Raw genomic sequence first — 18634 nt, forward strand, 5'->3', positions numbered from 1 at the left:
AGACGTCTTTGACAAGCAGAGAGAATTGTTACACATGATACCTTTGAGTATGCCACTTGAAGTTTATATAGTCTAATTTCCAGGGGAGTCTTTCCCATTCCTGTCAACAGGACCAGTAGTCAATTGGAATAATGCAAAAAGCCCCATTTCATATTGTCAGGGCTTCAGCTTTCACTTTATCCAATTTTTAATGACTTTAGAAGCTGCTTATCCATAAACCAAACATTAATAATTGATTTTTTATCATTGCTCTATAATGTATGTTATCATCATTGCCTCTCTGTTAGCCTCTCAGTCAGATCCTGGTACATCCCAAAGAACATTTATGATAGAGACATCTAGATTATGAACAGTCGGGATATGTTTCCCCCTTCATGCATGACCTCATTCAGTACACACTTATGGTCAGAGTCAAAGTTCTTTATATATGTTTTTATTTATTTATGTATCTGACTTTTTAAAAACAGTGGCAGACCAAACAAAATGTGAGTGCCTTGTTTAGGCTATATACTGTACATTCTCCCATTGTGATAAGTGGGTTGACGCAGTTAAAGTGGGCCAACCTGGGCCCACAGAAAAACACTACTAGAGACATTCAACAGACTGTAATGTGCCTACAGTAGAAGGAACAGGTTGCTAAATAGGACCCAAAGCTCATTTTTGCCCTCAGCAGTTTAATCTGCATCTTAAATTTTTCCCTGCAAAAATTTCCACAGAAACCTCAACAGTTTCCTAGCAAACCAGAATAAGTATCAGTGAAAGTGCTCTGTATTTAGATGGTCCGGACAATATTTTTCTGCCATAAGCTTGTCTTTTAGTGTACATTTAGCAAAACCATGCACATTTGTTTTCACCCATCAATACAAGCTTGTACCCATACGAAGCCCCCAAAAATAAATGAAAATCTGTGGAGAATCTTTTCCAAAATCACAGTGGAATGCAGAGTCTTCCATAGCATTGCAGTTTGTAGGCTCAATCAGATCCCTGCACTTTCCAGCAGTACACATCAGGGGGCACTGTCTACAACAAATACAACCAACATTCAAACATAATACCATTAATCTGCTACCCTTACTTGGCAGGGTGGTGGCGGGTATAACAGGTAACATTGTTGCCAAAAAAGCGGCAGCAATCTTTTAAATCAACATTGGTACCTCAGATATCTTTTGGCATTTGAGTTGGATGAAGCAATATGTACAGAAGGTAACATAAAACAGAGAACAAAATAATACTTCATGTTTGCCAAATAAAGCAAAAGAGATTTTTTTTTTGTTTTTAATATTCCCCCGATGGCACATTGTTCCCCATATCTGGGATGTAACACAACCCAACAATAATACTCAAAACACTTATAAACAAAGAAATGAAAAAAACAGTTGTCCACAGATAAACTATACACACTCAGTTTCACCTCAATTTTAGGAGTCTGTAATGGCACATGTCCAGTTTCTCTTGGAAAAGCAGCCTCCAGTGTTGGATGTCAGAAAAAGAACAGCAGGCTCCATAGTCTCTGGTGTAAGAGTCCAGATGTGTTTTCACAAAATTCGGCATATCAAGCAATCCAGTAACATATGAATCGACAGAACAAAACTGAAAAAAAAAAAAAAAAAAAAGTGTAGAATTCACTTGTATTTAACAAACTTTTGGCAACGTATTCCCGGTTTCATTCACTGTGTATGTGTGTGGCGTACCTGTGTGTCTGTGCATGTTCGACATCAGCGTTTCAACTTGAATCCTCGCAACATGGGAGCAGTGTATAGAGAGACTGATCTACTATATTTGTGTAGGTGTGGAATCGGGAGGAGGAAAGAGGAATAAAATGGAACTAGAAAATTTACTGTACAATTAACAAAAAGGTTTTTTTAAAAAAAGGAAATCATTTGTGTATTCGTCCAATACAGATTGCCAAATCCCTACTTGTTAAGGATACTAATCATGTTTTGGCAGTAAGACTTTTTCCTTTTTTTTTTTTTAAAATCCAAACTGTCTCAGCGCTCAAGGCAACGGAACGAGGGCAGTCAGACAATATGGAGGTATGCGTGTTGCAGGTGTGGCAAAAGAGGAACAAGCCCATGGTTTGGATCAGATCCCAAACTGTGTTGTGTAAGGTTAACTTAACACAGACACAGTTACTGATGCACTGAACACCACTAAAGTAAAAAAAATCCACCCTCTGCGAGATGTGTTGCAATCGACTTTTCTGATGAACCCACACTCTCACAGACCCGTCGACTACTCCTGCGTTTCTTGATTTCCTACTGTACATGTCCCTGAGTGCTTTCGACAGCCCCACAAAAGGGAGGAACGACTGCATTCACCTGTCAGAGCAACAGATACTGTCTTGCGAAAGATCAGCGGGAGGTGTTGCCTGTGATTCAACGCTGTAATAGCTGCACTGGAAATAATGTGACAATGTCCTTGGCTTGTGCCAGCAATGCGTGGGGAATGCATCACAAAGGTCACCAAACATCTGGCGGAGATCCGGGAGTCGTCCAGCTTTGGAGTAGATTTTTCCTTTTAGATTTTGTTCTATTGCACCATGTTCCACAACAACAAAGAAGATGCAGCACTGTAGAGTCAGGGTGCAGATTTTTGACAATAACCACAAACTGGTTTTCTGGGTTGCAAACAAGACCTCGCCAGTGTATCTGCATTTGAACCCCTCCCAAGACCAAAGCTGGCAGTTCCACATGTTCCACAGCTGCTTGTTAAACTATTTGGGCCTTGTGGATCTGGGTGGCATGGGGACTGACCAGATTGGCGTGGGGTTTGGGCCTGAGTGTGCCATTAGTCTGCTGATAGCGCCGCGCACTGTGAGCCTCGGACCGCTGCGAGCTGTTGGTCTCGCTGTCTTGGTCATCAGGGTGCTCCTGACTGGCTGGACCTCCCAAACCTTCATCCACTTCATCCTCATCATCTGTCACTGGTGGATAGTTGCAGCTCATGGGAGGGGGCTGGTGATTCCTGGCGACACTTCCGGGCCGCGAACCCCCGTCTGACGGGATGAGGGCGCTGCCATTTCGCTGTCTCACGATCTCAGTGGACTGCATCACCGGGAAGGATGACGGCATTAGAGGAGGGTGGAAACGAGTTTCCTGCTGCAAAGTCACAGTGCAGACACACTTCTTAATTGCGCCACCACGAGTTAAGCATGTGAATGCTGGGTGAGATGCATTCCACTATTTGGTGAATTCAGGCTTTGACTTGCCCAGAGGAACACTAAGACACACTTACCAAAGACATAGTGCTGTTTCTCACATACGTCTCCACTCTGAGTCGGTTTTCCTCGTCTCTATCCAAGAGCCGATCTCGCCCCCTCCGCGAGTTATTGTGCAGGACTGGTCGTCCCAGAGAGTCAAACGCTATTCCTCCCCCTCGCCCACCTGAGATAGTAGATCGGCTGTCACGGTAGTGTGCCTGCTCCTGTCAGCGCAGGAAGAGACACAGGTCAGAATCCACACAAACAATGATCAGGTGAATGGATCGTGGTTACAAATGTACCTATCAGCAGTTATATCACTTATATCTGGTTTGTTTCATCAATAAATAAAATTGAATTGTGAAAACAACATGCTGCAGTATTTGGGCCTGACTATTTCTTGGCTGGGCACAAAATTTCTCAAGGGGTGGGTTTCCCAAAATGTTGAACTATTGCTTATAATATTATCTGAAACTGATGATTGACATCTAGTTACTAATGGCACAATATTACATTGTCAAAATTATTATCTGTGTCACTGCATTGATATTTTTTAGTTATAAAAGATTTTAAAAAGTAGTTTAATAGCTTTAACTGGCAGGCTGAATAGTGGCAGAACAATTTCCTAATAATTTCCAAGAGGCTTTTTAGAAATAACAATGTGGTTTTGAAATCATAATAGCTGTGAGCAATGAAAACACTTCCAATTAATTTATTTTAGTTCATTGGTAGCATTTCCCAAGAAATGTTTGAGTCAGTGTAGAGGTTTTTACTTCGGTTTAAATGGGAGTTATAATTTCCTATAGTTAATACTAAATTACAAAGTTCTCTCCAGGAAATTATTAAGAAATCATGGGCCATTTTTTAAGATTCTTCAAATTTCCTTTCTGGATCTTAAATTGCCAAAATACAAAAGCCAGTGAAAATTATAAGATTTTAGCAGAGCAGAAATGAAATGTCCAGTAATTGTGAACCGGAATGCGTGATTCAGGATGAGTGTTACAGGAGAAATGTGCCTCTTCATTTTACTCTAAGATTATACCACATTCATTTCTGCAGCTATATACGAAAGTACAACCAGCAGTCGGTTAGAGATTAGAGCTAAGAATACAGACGTGAAAGAGGAAACGGCTTGGTATTTTAAAGAAAGCTGCGAAACACTTTGTTGGTTGGACGCAGTGACATCTTGGTGTCTCGTCATTTCCATAAGACCTCATGTAAACCAAAAATTTGGTAACTTATAGATGCAACATAGATGCAACTTGTTAATTAGTGAGCTTCAGAGGTGCTGGTTAGTGAATGTTGTGACACTTGGAGAAAACTCTTTCTGCAATAAATCATCCCATATAATTCTCAGCAAGAAAGAAAAAAAATGCCTTTCCTACAAATGTCAAAGTATTTGTTTAAGAAAGATTTAGGCTAGAGATGATTTAAGAAATGAAAAAAAGCCATAGAAATAAAATTCCCAGGAAGATTAAAAAAAAAAAAAAGCATAGAAGTAGCTCAAGGGTCTTCACCAATTTTTGTGTGTGATTATTATTATCAATATCTGAGACACACTACATTCAGATTTGAAATGTCGAAGCTCAGAACTTAGCCATCTGGCATCTGGACAGTAAAGCCTCAGTCCCTGGCCCCGGCCCTGCATGCAGAGATAGATAGATACGTAGACTGACCCCGAGGGAAGACAGGCTGGTCCTTAAGGTTCCCTCCACCCTCAGAGGGATGCTCTCCTCTGTCTGCAAAGAAACAGAGGGCTGGATTAGATGTGGGACTGAGAATAAGGTCACACTCAAACTTTGCCAAAACCCTGAAGTAAGTCTGCATGTCTACCATCATGAGATTCGAGAACTTCCAACACTTGTTTCCGTGGGAAGACAAATAAAGTAGGTCAAGCGATGACTGCTGCACTCGTGGTTATAGAGCACAGTATTAGGTATTCATCATAGTAACGTTTCTGAATAGCAGTCCTTTAAAAGAGGAGAAACATACGGGACTAGCAGTCTACTGATTTTTTGATCAGCGGGTGTCAGAAAGCCTGACAGCCCGAATCAGGTCGTGCAGACGTAGCAGAAAACATTCAAAGATGATGCCGCGGTAGGACAGTATATGCATTCAAATTGAAAGGAATAGTTGAGCAATAGTACCGCTCCTCTGGGATCTGTACTGATAGAGTTCATCCTCCTGAAAGAAGCTTGCCTGGAGAGAGTGCTGATTTCCTCCCTGAGAAACACGAGGCAGAAAGAGAGAAAAAAAAATGATATTTCAATGGTGAAAACATTGACAGACTTCCACTGGGAATAATGTGTGTGTTTTGTTTTGTTTTTTTGAGTACTTTAAGGTTCAATGCAGTTCATACTGCGCGTTTTTCATTTTTCGTCTAGTTTTCATCAATATTTATCTTAGTGTCCTTGTCCCAGCTGTTATTTTGCACACTCCGCAGTCATTTATTAACTGAATTTCACACTTTACGCTACTCTAATTCTACTGAACATGCTCTACCGTTGTAACTGTCGGTTTTAACATGCTTAATAGCCTGAATTTGTTCCGTTCTTAGTTATTCTTATTGGCTCGATCTTCCCCGAGGAGATCATTACAGTTTCATCTCATCTTATCTCATCTTAATTATTCATCTTACGACGCTATGTCAACATACTTCCTCTCCGACAGCTCCTTCTGCAGTTTCCTGTTCTTCCGTTTGTGGTGGCAGGTGATGGTGATGATGACGACGAGCATCAAGATGAGCAGCCCGCCGGCCACGGCACCCACGATGATCATCAACATGTTTTCCATCACTGGCTCTCTTATTTTAGGTTCTGTGAATTTAAGAGTCCATAGGGATGCAGGATTAGATGCGCCTGTACATTACTTCCCACAGTATATGTTCTTATGACGAGTCTTAGTGATGCTGACAGCGCTGTCGTCTACCTGTCACATCAATCTCCACATCCGCCTTTGCTTCTCCCACTTCATTCTTCGCCACGCACTGGTATTTGCCTCCGTCTGACAAGCTTAGGGGTCGCCCAAAAGCTAGCGTTCCATTTGGGTGGGGGATCACGCCTTCTGGCAACTCTCCACCCATTCTGTAAACAGTACATACGGTGCATTAGATTAGCACATGAAGATTGCTTACTTTACACACAGGTTCAAATGGTAATCAAGTCATTTCTCGTTTGCATTAAATGTTGTCGACATCATCCAATTTGGAGGTTTTGTACTATATTTCGAAGAGTGTCTCAAACTGCTTGGGGCTGTGCAAATGTTTGTTTGTTTGTTTTTGATTGGGGGGGAGGGGGATAGTTCAGTCCAATGCAATAGGCTTTACTGGCATGATACGTTACGTTGGCAAAGAAAATCTCAATCATGAAAAAATAAGGAAGGAAATGAGACCATCAGAATGAAACAGACAAATAAAAACAAAAATATATCACACACATACTTGAACATACTGCCCATACTGCCTGTGGCAGGAAGTGAAAGTGACATACACAAAATCTGTGTAATATCACTCCAATAAGTGCTGTAGTTTTCTTTCTCTCTGGTTATAATTTGGTTAGGTCTAATCATCTGAGTGACAGTGTGTCTGATCTGACCGAGGTCTGTGACGTCAAAAGGTTTAATCTAAACCATTGCGTGTTAATGGAATAATAATCACTCAGATCTGATTACAGAATAGAGGTGGAATTAGTCATTGTGGCGATCAGCGAAATGATGCTTTCTGTCCGCCTCCACCTTCTATTACTGCTTTTCAAAAGCATGCTTTAATCAGTAATACAGCTCAACCTGTTTCCTCCACCGTCTGTTACAGGAACAAGTTGTAGCATATCTCACGGCTCACATCATATAGCGTTGTACGCACAGGAACACACTATCTTTACAGTCCCAATGTGTTCATGCGGTTGTGCGTAAATCTATAGTTGGTCTGGAGGCACACATTATTCACACTTGTGACTGTCTTAACAAGGTTCGCCTTTGGGGGGGAAAATAAAATCAATCTACAATATATCTACAGTCTGTCTTTCCTGTTTGCCAAAAATGTTTGACTCTTTTCACTTTGAAACACGGAGAATTCACTTTAGATGACACGTTTCGCTTGAAAGCATTTCTGATTTCTGGCGAGGTGCAGGATAAAGTGTAGGGGGTTGTGTCAAATGACATGATACCCCCCCCCAACACACACACTCTTGCGTCAAGAGAAAACATACAACCCACTTCTTGTTTAAACTCCTCTCCCACGTTTAAAACTGGCGCACGGTCCCTGGAGAAGTTGAAGCTTCTGTAGGTGGTGTATTTTGTCACTAATTTCCCGCTTAATTTATCGAGCTAACTGGAAACATCAAGCGTCGCCACCTGCGTGTTCGCGAACCATTTTGAAACCTTCCCCCTAACGTTCTGGTGGTTTTGTTTGCAGCCCACCATTTATCAGTGAGAGAGAGTAGAAAAAAACTGCCTTGATTTCTGTTTTACAGTTTATCCATTAACTGCTGAGGTACTGTGAGGAACCACCTCATAGTTCCTGGCAGTGTGACTCAGGGAAAATGTTTTTTTTTCGATGAGCAACACAGTCCAGGGTGTTGCCTCAGTGTTGTTGTTTTGAGCGTATTTGATTTAATCCGACATGACAGACTTGACCTTAATGTCTGCCTGTTGCTGTGAACATTGTCAACCCGTATCGACCCTGACATACAGGGTGTATTTATTATCATAGGCAACGCTGCACACACTGAATCGTACCCGTTTCTATTCACAGAGGCTACGCTAGCCCTCATATATCGCACAGTGCACAGTTGTACTCGTTTCAGCGCTGACAGGAAAGAGGAACCGTCTGTTTTGCATACGCTATAGCGACACCTTCGTGATAACATCTCACAAATAACACACACATTCTGCTTCCACTTCCTCCCCTGCCCCTCGCCTAACCCCCAACACCTATGCCAACCTGCTCCCTCTACTTCACCTCCCCCTTGAGAGGCGCTGCTCATCCCTTTCCCTTTCTTTCTCATCCCCCTCTTCCTCCCTCCCTCGTGTGAAACTGTCTCATCTGTCTGCTCGCTGCGCAAGCCGCAACATGACACTGTGACACCAGCTATTACTTCACCTGCCGCCTTTTATTGACAAAGCCAACAGGTTCGCCCGCTGCTGCAGCTGTCACACATGTGTGTGTGTGTGTGTGTTCATGCGAAATGCGTGCATGAGTAATAAGAGGCTGATTGTAACTAGAGATTTTTGATGGTTGCTTGGTTCTGCGTGCATGCGCACGCGCGTGCATGTGCTCATGAGGGTGGATACTACATGCATGGCGTGTGTCTGATAAGCCTTACTCACAAAAAGTCATTTCCCAAGGTGTGTTCCTGTGACTAACACCAGCTAATGTGTAGATCATCATCCGGCGAAAACAACTCAAACCCCGAGGAAACCTCTCCAAACATTTTAGTCACATTTCTTTATATTTTAAAAGTACCTTCGCGCCGTCTGTGTGTAAGGACTTTCTCCCTTGGGGCCTAACTGTCACTTCTCATAATTCCATGGGAGCCATTCCTCTTTCAGTCACTTTACATGGCTGACATTTTTTTTTTTCTTTTTTTTCTTCCAGCCAAACATGGCACCGCACCCTGAGAATATAGTAATGCACCGAAGGAAACGGCTTAAAGACGACACCGTACGACTCAAGCAGAAGAAGTCAGGCATTTAAGTCAAAGCCTCAACTGGGATTAAAGCCGGGCAGCAGTGTGCCGCATTTTTAAATGACACACGCAGTTTCTGAATATGTTGCCATTCAGCAGCAGCATCAGAGGGTGACAATGCCAGGGCTTGTTTGGTTAGATCACGTAAAAAAAGGGTGGAGAGCCACCCCCTCAATGCACTGTAAAAAGTTTCAATTTCAACTGAGTATATACTGTAAGTGACTTAAAAAAGAAAATACTGATTCTCTAATTCTTTGTTCAAAGAATCTATCAGCCAATATATGTAGGCCTACTTTTACTTAATGAACATTTGATAACCCCCAGATATTAAAGGTTCCCGTTGGTGTTTTCTTGTAAGTTATTTTTACTTTCACACTCTCTTACTGCAATGCAATGTGTGTGATCCAACACTTGACCTGGACTCAAAGATACAGTCCGTAAGCAGCTGCTACTCAAATTTGCATGTTAGTCTTTTTCATACACGGCATGATTTAAATTTGAAACAGACCTGTGACTGATCTGATATACAATGCAGAGTATTCACTGTGGCGAATACAGATCATTTTCAATGCCAGTTACTCTGCCAATAGTTATCACAGATAATCCATAAATTGATTAGTCTAGAAAATGTCGCAACATGTGAAAAATGCTATTGACAATTTCCTTCCGCCGAACGGGACACATTTGAATTTCTTAGTTAGTTCAACCAAATCCAAGAAGCTTGAATGATTGAAATGATTAAACAAATATCAGAATACTTCACAATCCCTTTCCCTTCTATGAGATAGTCGATAGTTCTAGATTATGAATCTTTTTATCAAAAACAGTTCTGGGAGGTATGCTAGTAAGCTTTAGCATTTATGTATTTTTCTTGGACATTCACTCAACTTGGAAGTCACAAGGTTTTATTTCATGATGACATGTTTGGAAATGCTTCTAAATGTGGTAACTAGAAATGTTTAAATGACTTGATATGTATTTTATATAATAGCAATATGTTACTATTGTTTTGAATTAGAAACTTTTGGGGAAAAAAAAAACACTTAAGTCACTTAAGTCAAAATCATCAAACAAACACTGGAACTGAAATGACTTGCAATGTAACTGTCGCCCCTGAGGATGACCTGAATGCAACTCCCCTGAACACCCCATTTGCACTCTTGACTGGTGAAATCATAGCAAAGTAATTGGTATAACTATTCCCAAAGTTATGAGAAAAAGTGTCCAGACACATCAGACAGTTAGTCACATGAGACCAGACAGCCTGAGATGGGAGGCGGGTCCTACTCTACCTGGTCCAGGTGAAACTCTGTGGTTTGGGGTTTCCTCCACTCACACACGTCAGGGCAGCATTCTCCGTACCCACGAACCAGTCTTTGTTGAGGACAGACACCTCTGCATCTGGAGGGACTGGGGGAAGGAAGAAATAATTTGCCAGCTTGAAGAAAGAGGCAACAAATCAAATGTTTTGCTAAAGCAGTTAAGAGGGACAACTTCTGGTGAAGTTTGCATGTTTTACATGTGTTCATGTTTTGGTTGCATGAGTGTTTTCTGGGTCCCATGAAAATGTCACAAAAAATGCCTTTTTACTTGTGAAAAGTAAACTTGTGGACTGAATATTTTGTAAAAAGAATGTGAAAATAAAACAATGCCACAAGTGAAGTAGACCTTTTCACAAGTGATTTACTTTCATCACATGAGAATGAAAATCCTACTACATTTTCATATTCAAATTTCCACATGTGGAAACAGAGCATGGCCCATGCAGACCCACACAACTTGCGTCTTCACGAGTGAATTCCACATTTTTGCACATTTTCATATGCAATTGGCATGTGAAAATAAAATAGCTGCATGTGCACTGGACACTTTTATATTTGAATGGGAATTTCCATGCAAGTAATTTACATTTTCACTCTGATAATATATGGTGAAATCTGATTTTCTTCACACATGTATTAGAATGTCCAGATGTGGAAACAATAAAGAATCTAGTTCAAAACTTGACATATATATATATATTTTTTTAAAACGTTACCCTGCCTCTGTATAACTCAAAATAACAAATACTCACAGTGCACCACCAGGTTGTATGGGATCCTGCGGGGGCCTGAAAAAGTTGGATGCCACACCAGACAGTCCAGCTTCTTGCCATTCATGCTCCTCAGGGGGTGCAGGGAGTAGTAGGAGGAGACCGCCCCATTGTCAGAGGAGCGATTGACGGACTGGCCATTCAGGTCGGTGTCCCAGGTGAGGCGGGGAGGTGGGCGGGCAACAGAGCGACAGGAAGCAGCCTGTCTGTAGGACTGTCCCTCCACCAGAATCACAGGATCCAGGCTTGAGATGGGATTGGCTGGAGGGGAGGGGGGGGGGGTTGTCAAAGTGTGATATTGATAATAAGTACATATACTTAGCAGGTAGTGGTGTATGCACAGATTTTGGCAAAAAATATTTTGGGATTTCAAAGAGAATTATTTGTATTTTCACTGTTCTCACTAGTTATGATATTTGGAGGAAGGTGATGTCATGTATTTCAGTGCACCAATCACTGTTTGGCAACATCTGGATAGCAATGTGATGATAGTTGTTGGGTTGTTTGCATGTGTTGCCAGGCTGATGTCAATTAAATCTCATCCAACACCATTCATTGTATGAAGTCCCGATGAAGCAGATGCATCTGAGTTTATGAGTGGTCAATTGATTGTTTGATTATAACTTTAAAGTAAAAAACACATTTGTCCTGTCCTTATTAGGAGAATATGAAAATGCTTCATACATTGACAAATTAGGTGTTGAGTAAATATGTAGTTATCAATATGTGTGACTCCATCATTAGTCATGAAGGAAAAATAAGCATGTGAATCAAGTATGCTATGAAACAGCTAGTGACTGTCACATGACTTCCTTTTGTGACTGGATACTTTTGCAGTTATCAGTTATCATTTAACCACAGCATATTAGCAATCTCATTGCCGCTTTAACAAACTAAAACCAAGCTCTCTCAAGTCTTTTTCTCTACTACAGCGGAGCCATGAGATGGGAAAACTCACTCCACACGATGAGTGACATTTCTCTGTCAAAGTTGCCTGAAGGGTAGGTGCTAATGCGGCAGATGTATTTCCCCTCATCAGTGACCTCCGTGCTCATGATGACCAGAGATGAGTCCACGGTGGGGTCGCTGCTTTTGAAGCGCACACGTCGAGACCACGACCCAAACGCTGCGGAGAGAAAGAGAGGCAGGGAAAAAAACAGGGGGAGAGGCAAAGGAGAGGGATAGAGTTGAAGGACCGTGTTGGGGAGGATGTGACACAAAAAATTAAGTCCAGCGAGTTCAAAACAGACCTCGGGGTTTCTTTTGTCACTCTCAGTTCCATGCAAACGCCTGCACCCTTGAAGTTCCATTTACATTTTGAATGTTTAGCTCACAGTCTTATGCGGCATGCCTCACACTCACAAGTGGTATAAGCTTCCTACGTCACCACATATTAAGCTAAAGAGGACCAAAAATAAACAGTACAAAGACCACAGTCTTGGCACCCTTGAAATATTCCTGTGATATCACAGTTAGAAATGTCAGCGTCTCTCACAGTCTATAGTTCATTTAACACGTTCAGATGATTGCTGAACACTGTAAGGCTTAAAGCTCTGTTAGATCTATGAGCAGAGAAAAGAGGCCTCCAAGCAACACTTGTCGAATCAAAATGTCAAGTCAACTTGTAATATGACTAGAAAAGTTTGCTCAGTTTGCGAGTGACTGGAATTTCTCACAGTTGCTCAGTGTGACGATATTCTTCAAGAAAACATTTGTGTGTGTCAGAGGAGGTGAAGTGACCGTGACTTGACCACGCTGACAACTGACCTGTCTGCCCACTCGTGTGGTGTGCAGTGATGATCTGTTCCTTGGCTTTGTACCAGGTGACCTGCACCACCACATTGCCGTCGGTCGGCTGGTAGAGGCAGGACAGGACGGTCTCATCTTCTGCCAGGGTGCGTATGGGATCCTTCATAGGGAGATCCAGAAAGCCTCCCTGTATCTCTGAAACTAAAGGAGGAGAAGGGAAGCTAAGTACATGCAGTGTTCAAGAGTTGGTGTTCGAGAAATAAAAGAGATGTAGCGAGGAAGAGATAACGCGCCTGACGCCAGTAGTTCCAGAGGTCACGCAAGCGGCTGGCTGCTTTGAATGCGCAATCCAGTGCCGCTGAGCTTGACACTGCAACAATGACCTTTGACGTCTAACCCTGAACCTCTAGGCCGATGACTTAGAATTAACATAGCTCTAGGAGAAAGAGTGGGTCTGGAATAATTAACACATTTTTAGTGAGAGAAAACAGCTCTCTAATTTGCTAGCTTAAAGAGTGAGAGGCGATACAAGGAAGAAGCTAAATTTACAAAGCACTGAGCGCTGGCCACCGTCTTACCTAATTTGTCCCTGCTGACCTTTCAAGTTCGAATTGTAGCTATAGGCTACTTGTCTTTGAGTATTGCAATGAATGAAAACAAGTCACGTTCTGATTTGAGCTTCTGCTTTGTCACTGACGCTAGCCTGTTAGCTAGCTTGCGCTTTGAAGAATCTGTGATTAGGCCACGCATTTCCCAGCAGATATCAACAGTGTTACATTTAACACAAACTGTCATGGTGTCTTCCTGTTGACCCTGTGGTTGATAGTTTCCAATTCATTGATAATGGAGAGTGTTATATTTGAATGACGCCGGCTAGCTACAGACAAAATATGACAGATGAAAGGCGGTTAACTTTTGGGAAGTAGCCTAATACTTATTTTCTTTCTATTCAGTTAGCTTAACACAAAGAGTGAACAAGCCAGCCTGGCTCAGACAGAAGGTATACACCTACCATATAATCTCCCTAATTGATATGGTAGATTAAATCCTTTATTCAACCCTTAAAAAATTAACGCTGATGGAGGTTCTCAGTCATCCAGGTCACTGGAGGCGCTTCTCGGATGAGAGGTCAGACATCTTGAAGAAACTGAATGAAGTCAAACTAGGCCATTGGTTTTATGGGGGAATGTGCGCTGGATTATTAGCATGCCTTTTGCCATTTGCCATTTGTTTCCTGTCTTAATGCTAAGCTAACAGACTGCTGTCTGTAGCCGTAAATTAAACAGACAAATACGAGGCGAGGGGTGTCATTTTATTTTCATCTCCTGGCAGGCAAGCGAACAAGTGAACTTCCCTAAAATTTCAAACTATTCCTTTAGTTAAGTTTCTCTTAGTGTTTGTGAGTAGAAGTGTTAGCATGTCCTGTGAGAGTATCACAACATGTACCTGTACAAACCAAGCCTCAGGTTTGAATTCAGGGAATAGAAGCACAGGTGGGGTTCAAAGAGTCGACACAGAATGAAGACAGGAAAGAGGGAGGAGAGAGAAAACAGGTTGTCTATCACAAGAACTCAGCACAGGTGAAGATATGTCGCTTAACTAGTTGCTCAAGATAAGCTCCCAAAGCAAACCTACAGAGCGTCACCTCAGCGTCTGGACAGAACAAGACACTCAACAAGGCCTCCGGAAACACACGGGACGCAAAACACAGTCAACACACACTATGTATTGTGTGTCTCTCACCGTCAGCCACCAACACTGACGCGAATCCTCTCTCGTGTTTCCATTTTGTCTTCCTTCTGTCTGTCTACAGATCAAATTATACTGTTTCATGTGGACGGACTACAAGGTGTCGGCTTATCTTGTGCTGTCCTCGAGCAATCACACCTACGTTTACTGAACACACAGTCACGAGATGTTGATCCCTGCAACTTGTGTTTTACAGGTAATAGGAAAGGGATTGAGTTTGTTTGAATCCGTCAGCGGGATATTTCTCCATGCATAGAATTGCTAAAATAAAATTTTATGAAGTTTTGTGAAATAATGCATACAAGCGTAATGTTTTCATATGCCATCTGAAAGCCTGTGCAGGTGATTCATCATCACACAGTCTACGATTTTATTGCTGCTCTTGGCATTGGGCCCGTGTTGCTGGTGATTGATTTACTGTCAGAAGGAATGGTTTCCTGAGGCCGATGACCCTGTTGAGAGTGTAAACCGCTTGCATGGGAAATGAATTGCAGCAAATGGACTGCACCCAAATACTAATGATTTGCTGCATCGGTTCACAACATGGCAGACCATGTGTGTCTAAGCTGAAATACAATATGGCTGGCCTTTTCATCAGTTGCCTCTTAAATGACCTAATCAGTAAAACATCGCAGCTTTACTGGCATAAATGACAGATTCTCAATGTTTTCTACTACAAACCATGTGTTGTGCTGTAACGCTAACTTGTTTTTACAAATGACTTAAAGTACACGTCTACACTTTTAGATTCACTATTATGTGTTAAAGTTGCATTCTAATATGAAGCATTTGTTAAAAGTATCAGTTGCAAGTAATAGTGGCAGAATTGTAACAAGAAAACTGCAGTAGCTAACGCCAGCACGCTGTTAAAAAGTTCTTATTCTTCATAAGTTCACCAACTTAGTTTCGCTTGTTGACATTTACATTCACTTTCTTTTCTAATTAGCTCCAACCACATGCTGGGAATGTGGTTTCACTGGTCAAATGTACGCATCTGATGAATTAAATCACTGATGGTAAAACCGTGATGGTATTCAGGGGAAAACATCAAGTCATTATGATTCATCCTCTGGGTACCATGAATGTGCGAAAATTACTGTTGAAAAACATCTAAAAGTTGTTTCAGTCTGGAGTGCGTCCAGTATTGCCCTCCATAGAGATGTAGTGCGAACACGGCTGTTGATTTGCCAGTCAAAAATCAAAACGGTAAAGGCCTATTGTGTTCCTTTCCTTCAGTGTGTATTTTTAGGTTCACATGCATGTAAAAAAGATGAAAAGTTGAAACGGTGTCAGTGTCCGCACCGACAATAGTTCCTCTCTCCCACAGAAAACAGTGTTCCTGAAACGCCTCGTCAGTAGTGCGCCTTGAATTCTGCGATTTTGTGTCATTACTGTCACACATTCACATTATTTATGCCTAGTTTGGAAGGTAAGCATTGATTTAGAAAAGCTGGTCTGTGGTTGTTAGCTGTGCTGGCTCGTGTGTGTGTGAGCTGACCAATCAGAGGGGACTGGGTACGCTATGGGGGGCCTTGAAGAGACAGCAGCCAAACATGACAGCTGCAGTCCTAAATAGTATATGAAAGAAACGGATGTGTTTTTGAGCACTAAAGGTTGTAAACCTGTTCTAGTAGTAACCCAAAATAAAATTAGGAACCTGAAAGTAATCACAGTATGTGTACTTTAAATAGCCAGAACGTGGTAGAGCAATAACAAACCTTCTGACAGGAAACAGAAATAGTGCTCTTTCTGTTTCCTTTGGTAGCACTGGCATAGCATTGATACAGTTTTAGCAACACTACCATCAAAAAGGTCTCTTTTTCGTGTTTCAACAGAACATGATGGATGATTCTGTTGATCCACACTGATTTCTGTGGAAACTTTATATTGCAAAACATCCGACGCACCAAGCAGGCACCCGAGAAAATAGACTTTCATGGGAACACAAGCTCACAGTCTCGGGATACGTGTGTCAGTCTCACACAGGTGCTGATTCAATGCCTGATGTGGGAATCTGTTGAGATATGTCGGCGGCTAGGTTGTGATTCATGAATTTACCATCAGACGTGATGAGTGTTCACAACAGACAGGTGTGTTTTTCCATGAGTGTGTGTGCGTGTGTTGTCGGCCCGAGGTTTAAGCCTGCAGTGGAATCTGCCGGCGCTGCATTACTGGCATAACACTCCACTGCCTATTACAGCTTTCTTGTTATGTTTCACTCTTATCATTACCTGATAATGTTTGAGTGCGCGTGTTTTGCCAGACACATCCCTGAATTTACCCATTCGATCGGCACCAGGGTGATACTGGTTTATGCACTGCGATACATTGTGTTGTAATGTACAACAGCACAGTAGAAATACTTTTTTTTTGAGGCTAGGAGGCAAGGGCGTCCCGCATTTATCACATTTAACACACACACACACACAGTAGGAGGGTCCAGTGCAGTCCCTCTGATTCAGACAGGAGGGGAACTGATCAATAGCAACCTGTTCTTCCTGAAATATCAGACAGCGCCACAAGTGTTTTCTTGAACCGTACTGCTCCGGCTAAGTCTATCCCAGTGAAAAGCTGGCAGCGTGCCCAGGGTGTACAGAACTCAGCGTATGAATATGCATGAGGTGCTGTGGGACAGCTCCTGGCCAGCTTTGATAATCACTGATCCACCAAAGGTCACTGATCCACACGTCTTTTTTCTTTTGAGACCACATTTGACATGCCTACATGTCATGGTCTTCCAAACATGACTACACATATTACCAGTCTGTTGAAATGGCGTTTGGGAGTAGGCCTTGTAAGAAAACATATCTGAGATGAAATGGTACACAACTACAAACTCATTGATGAATAAAAACAGCACAGCCCTGTACGAATATCATATCTAACACCAGATAAAAACAGAAGAATTAAAAGAATACCAGAGTTTGTTTTTTTTTACACAATATTCCTTTGGACAGACTCACATAAAGCCATCTTACCAAAGATCCAGAGGACACAGAGACACAGAGGGAGCAGCAGGGATGTCATTCTCCTCTTCAGTTACTGTTAACTGTGCACAAGTTAGGACAATTTCAGCACCGAGGTAAAGCTCATCAGTCCAGGTAATAGTATCCTAAATCATGACAGACAGTCATGCATGAAATGCTGAGACAGCTTCACGCCTCGTGCTGCTGGATCATCCTTGGTGGCGGTGGAGGCTTTTTTTTTTTCAGTACCAGTTCCCTTTTGAAAGTTATAGTTGTATAAACTCAATCCCTGAGAAGAATAAAAGTCCTTTCAGTTTGGTGGAGGTTGCTTTTGTCAGGCACACGCCATCATGTTTGTTAAAAAAAGAAGGCGCAGCTTTACCTGTTCGGGATACACCTGTTTGTGCTACACCTCTCTCTCTGTCTCTCTCTCTCTCTCTCCCTCTCCCTCTCCCTCTCTCCCACACACACACACACGCTGGTACGCACACATTTGCACCAAAAGTCACCATTCCGGTTTGGCCGAGGCAACATGACAGTTATTTTCTCGTCTTTACTTGCTCTGCTCAGAGGAGAGGCAGGTACGGAGAGCCAGTTTTAACTGCGTCCAAAACGACACAGGCTGTGCGTTATAATAGGCTACTACACGGCTGACGCCAAAACAAAAAAGATGCCTCCTCCCTCATGGCAAAACAAATTAATCCTTTAATTTCAGAAAGGGAGGAACACAAATACCAGCAAAGGTGACCAACACAGAGACACTAAGCAGATTTACAACACCTAACTCTAAAAACTAAGAATAAACCAATTTTTTAATCAAGACATTTGATGTATAATCAAATGTCATACATAAATAATAGTACGTTAGACTGTATGTTTTTTTCCCATGATCACATTACAGTATTTTTCTCCTTTACTGGTGACATTTCCAACAGGTTTTTAATCACGTCAATCATGTCAATAATCAATGTGACACAGACTTAATCTTTACAGACTTACATAACCCTTTAAAAGCCAGCAGCCAAACCACCGTCAGAAAAGTATTGTTTTCATGTCTTTTTTGTGATTATTTACCTTACAACTAAAGGCTCACCACTCCCTGTATAAACGTGATCTCTAGCAGACAGGTTTGGACACCAGTCTCAAAAGAGACACAATTATTTGATAAGCAAGTTAAACAATCAATTTTGTGTTT

At 41.9% G+C, this 18634-nt stretch overlaps 1 protein-coding gene across 4 annotated transcripts; it reads right to left on the reverse strand.

The window, feature by feature from the left end:
* Positions 1 to 417: 417 nt before the first annotated feature.
* Positions 418 to 17824, reverse strand: nectin4a (nectin cell adhesion molecule 4a). 4 transcript variants are annotated; one of them, XM_037111597.1, is made up of 11 exons: positions 17452 to 17824; positions 12743 to 12925; positions 11934 to 12101; positions 10958 to 11236; positions 10176 to 10293; positions 6128 to 6282; positions 5856 to 6015; positions 5347 to 5422; positions 4876 to 4938; positions 3235 to 3423; positions 418 to 3098 (listed from the first exon to the last, which is right to left on the reverse strand). In XM_037111597.1, the coding sequence occupies exons 1-11, from the start codon at positions 17498 to 17500 to the stop codon at positions 2709 to 2711; spliced, it is 1830 nt and encodes a 609-aa protein (XP_036967492.1). In that variant the 5' UTR covers positions 17501 to 17824; the 3' UTR covers positions 418 to 2708. The 4 variants fall into 4 exon arrangements, with proteins under 4 accessions (XP_036967492.1, XP_036967494.1, XP_036967493.1 ...); XM_037111599.1 differs by lacking the exon at positions 17452 to 17824 and adding an exon at positions 14468 to 14527; XM_037111598.1 differs by lacking the exon at positions 17452 to 17824 and adding an exon at positions 13303 to 13440.
* Positions 17825 to 18634: the final 810 nt, after the last annotated feature.

This window comes from Acanthopagrus latus, chromosome 10 (genome assembly GCF_904848185.1).
Source record: "Acanthopagrus latus isolate v.2019 chromosome 10, fAcaLat1.1, whole genome shotgun sequence".
Taxonomy (NCBI): domain Eukaryota; kingdom Metazoa; phylum Chordata; class Actinopteri; order Spariformes; family Sparidae; genus Acanthopagrus; species Acanthopagrus latus.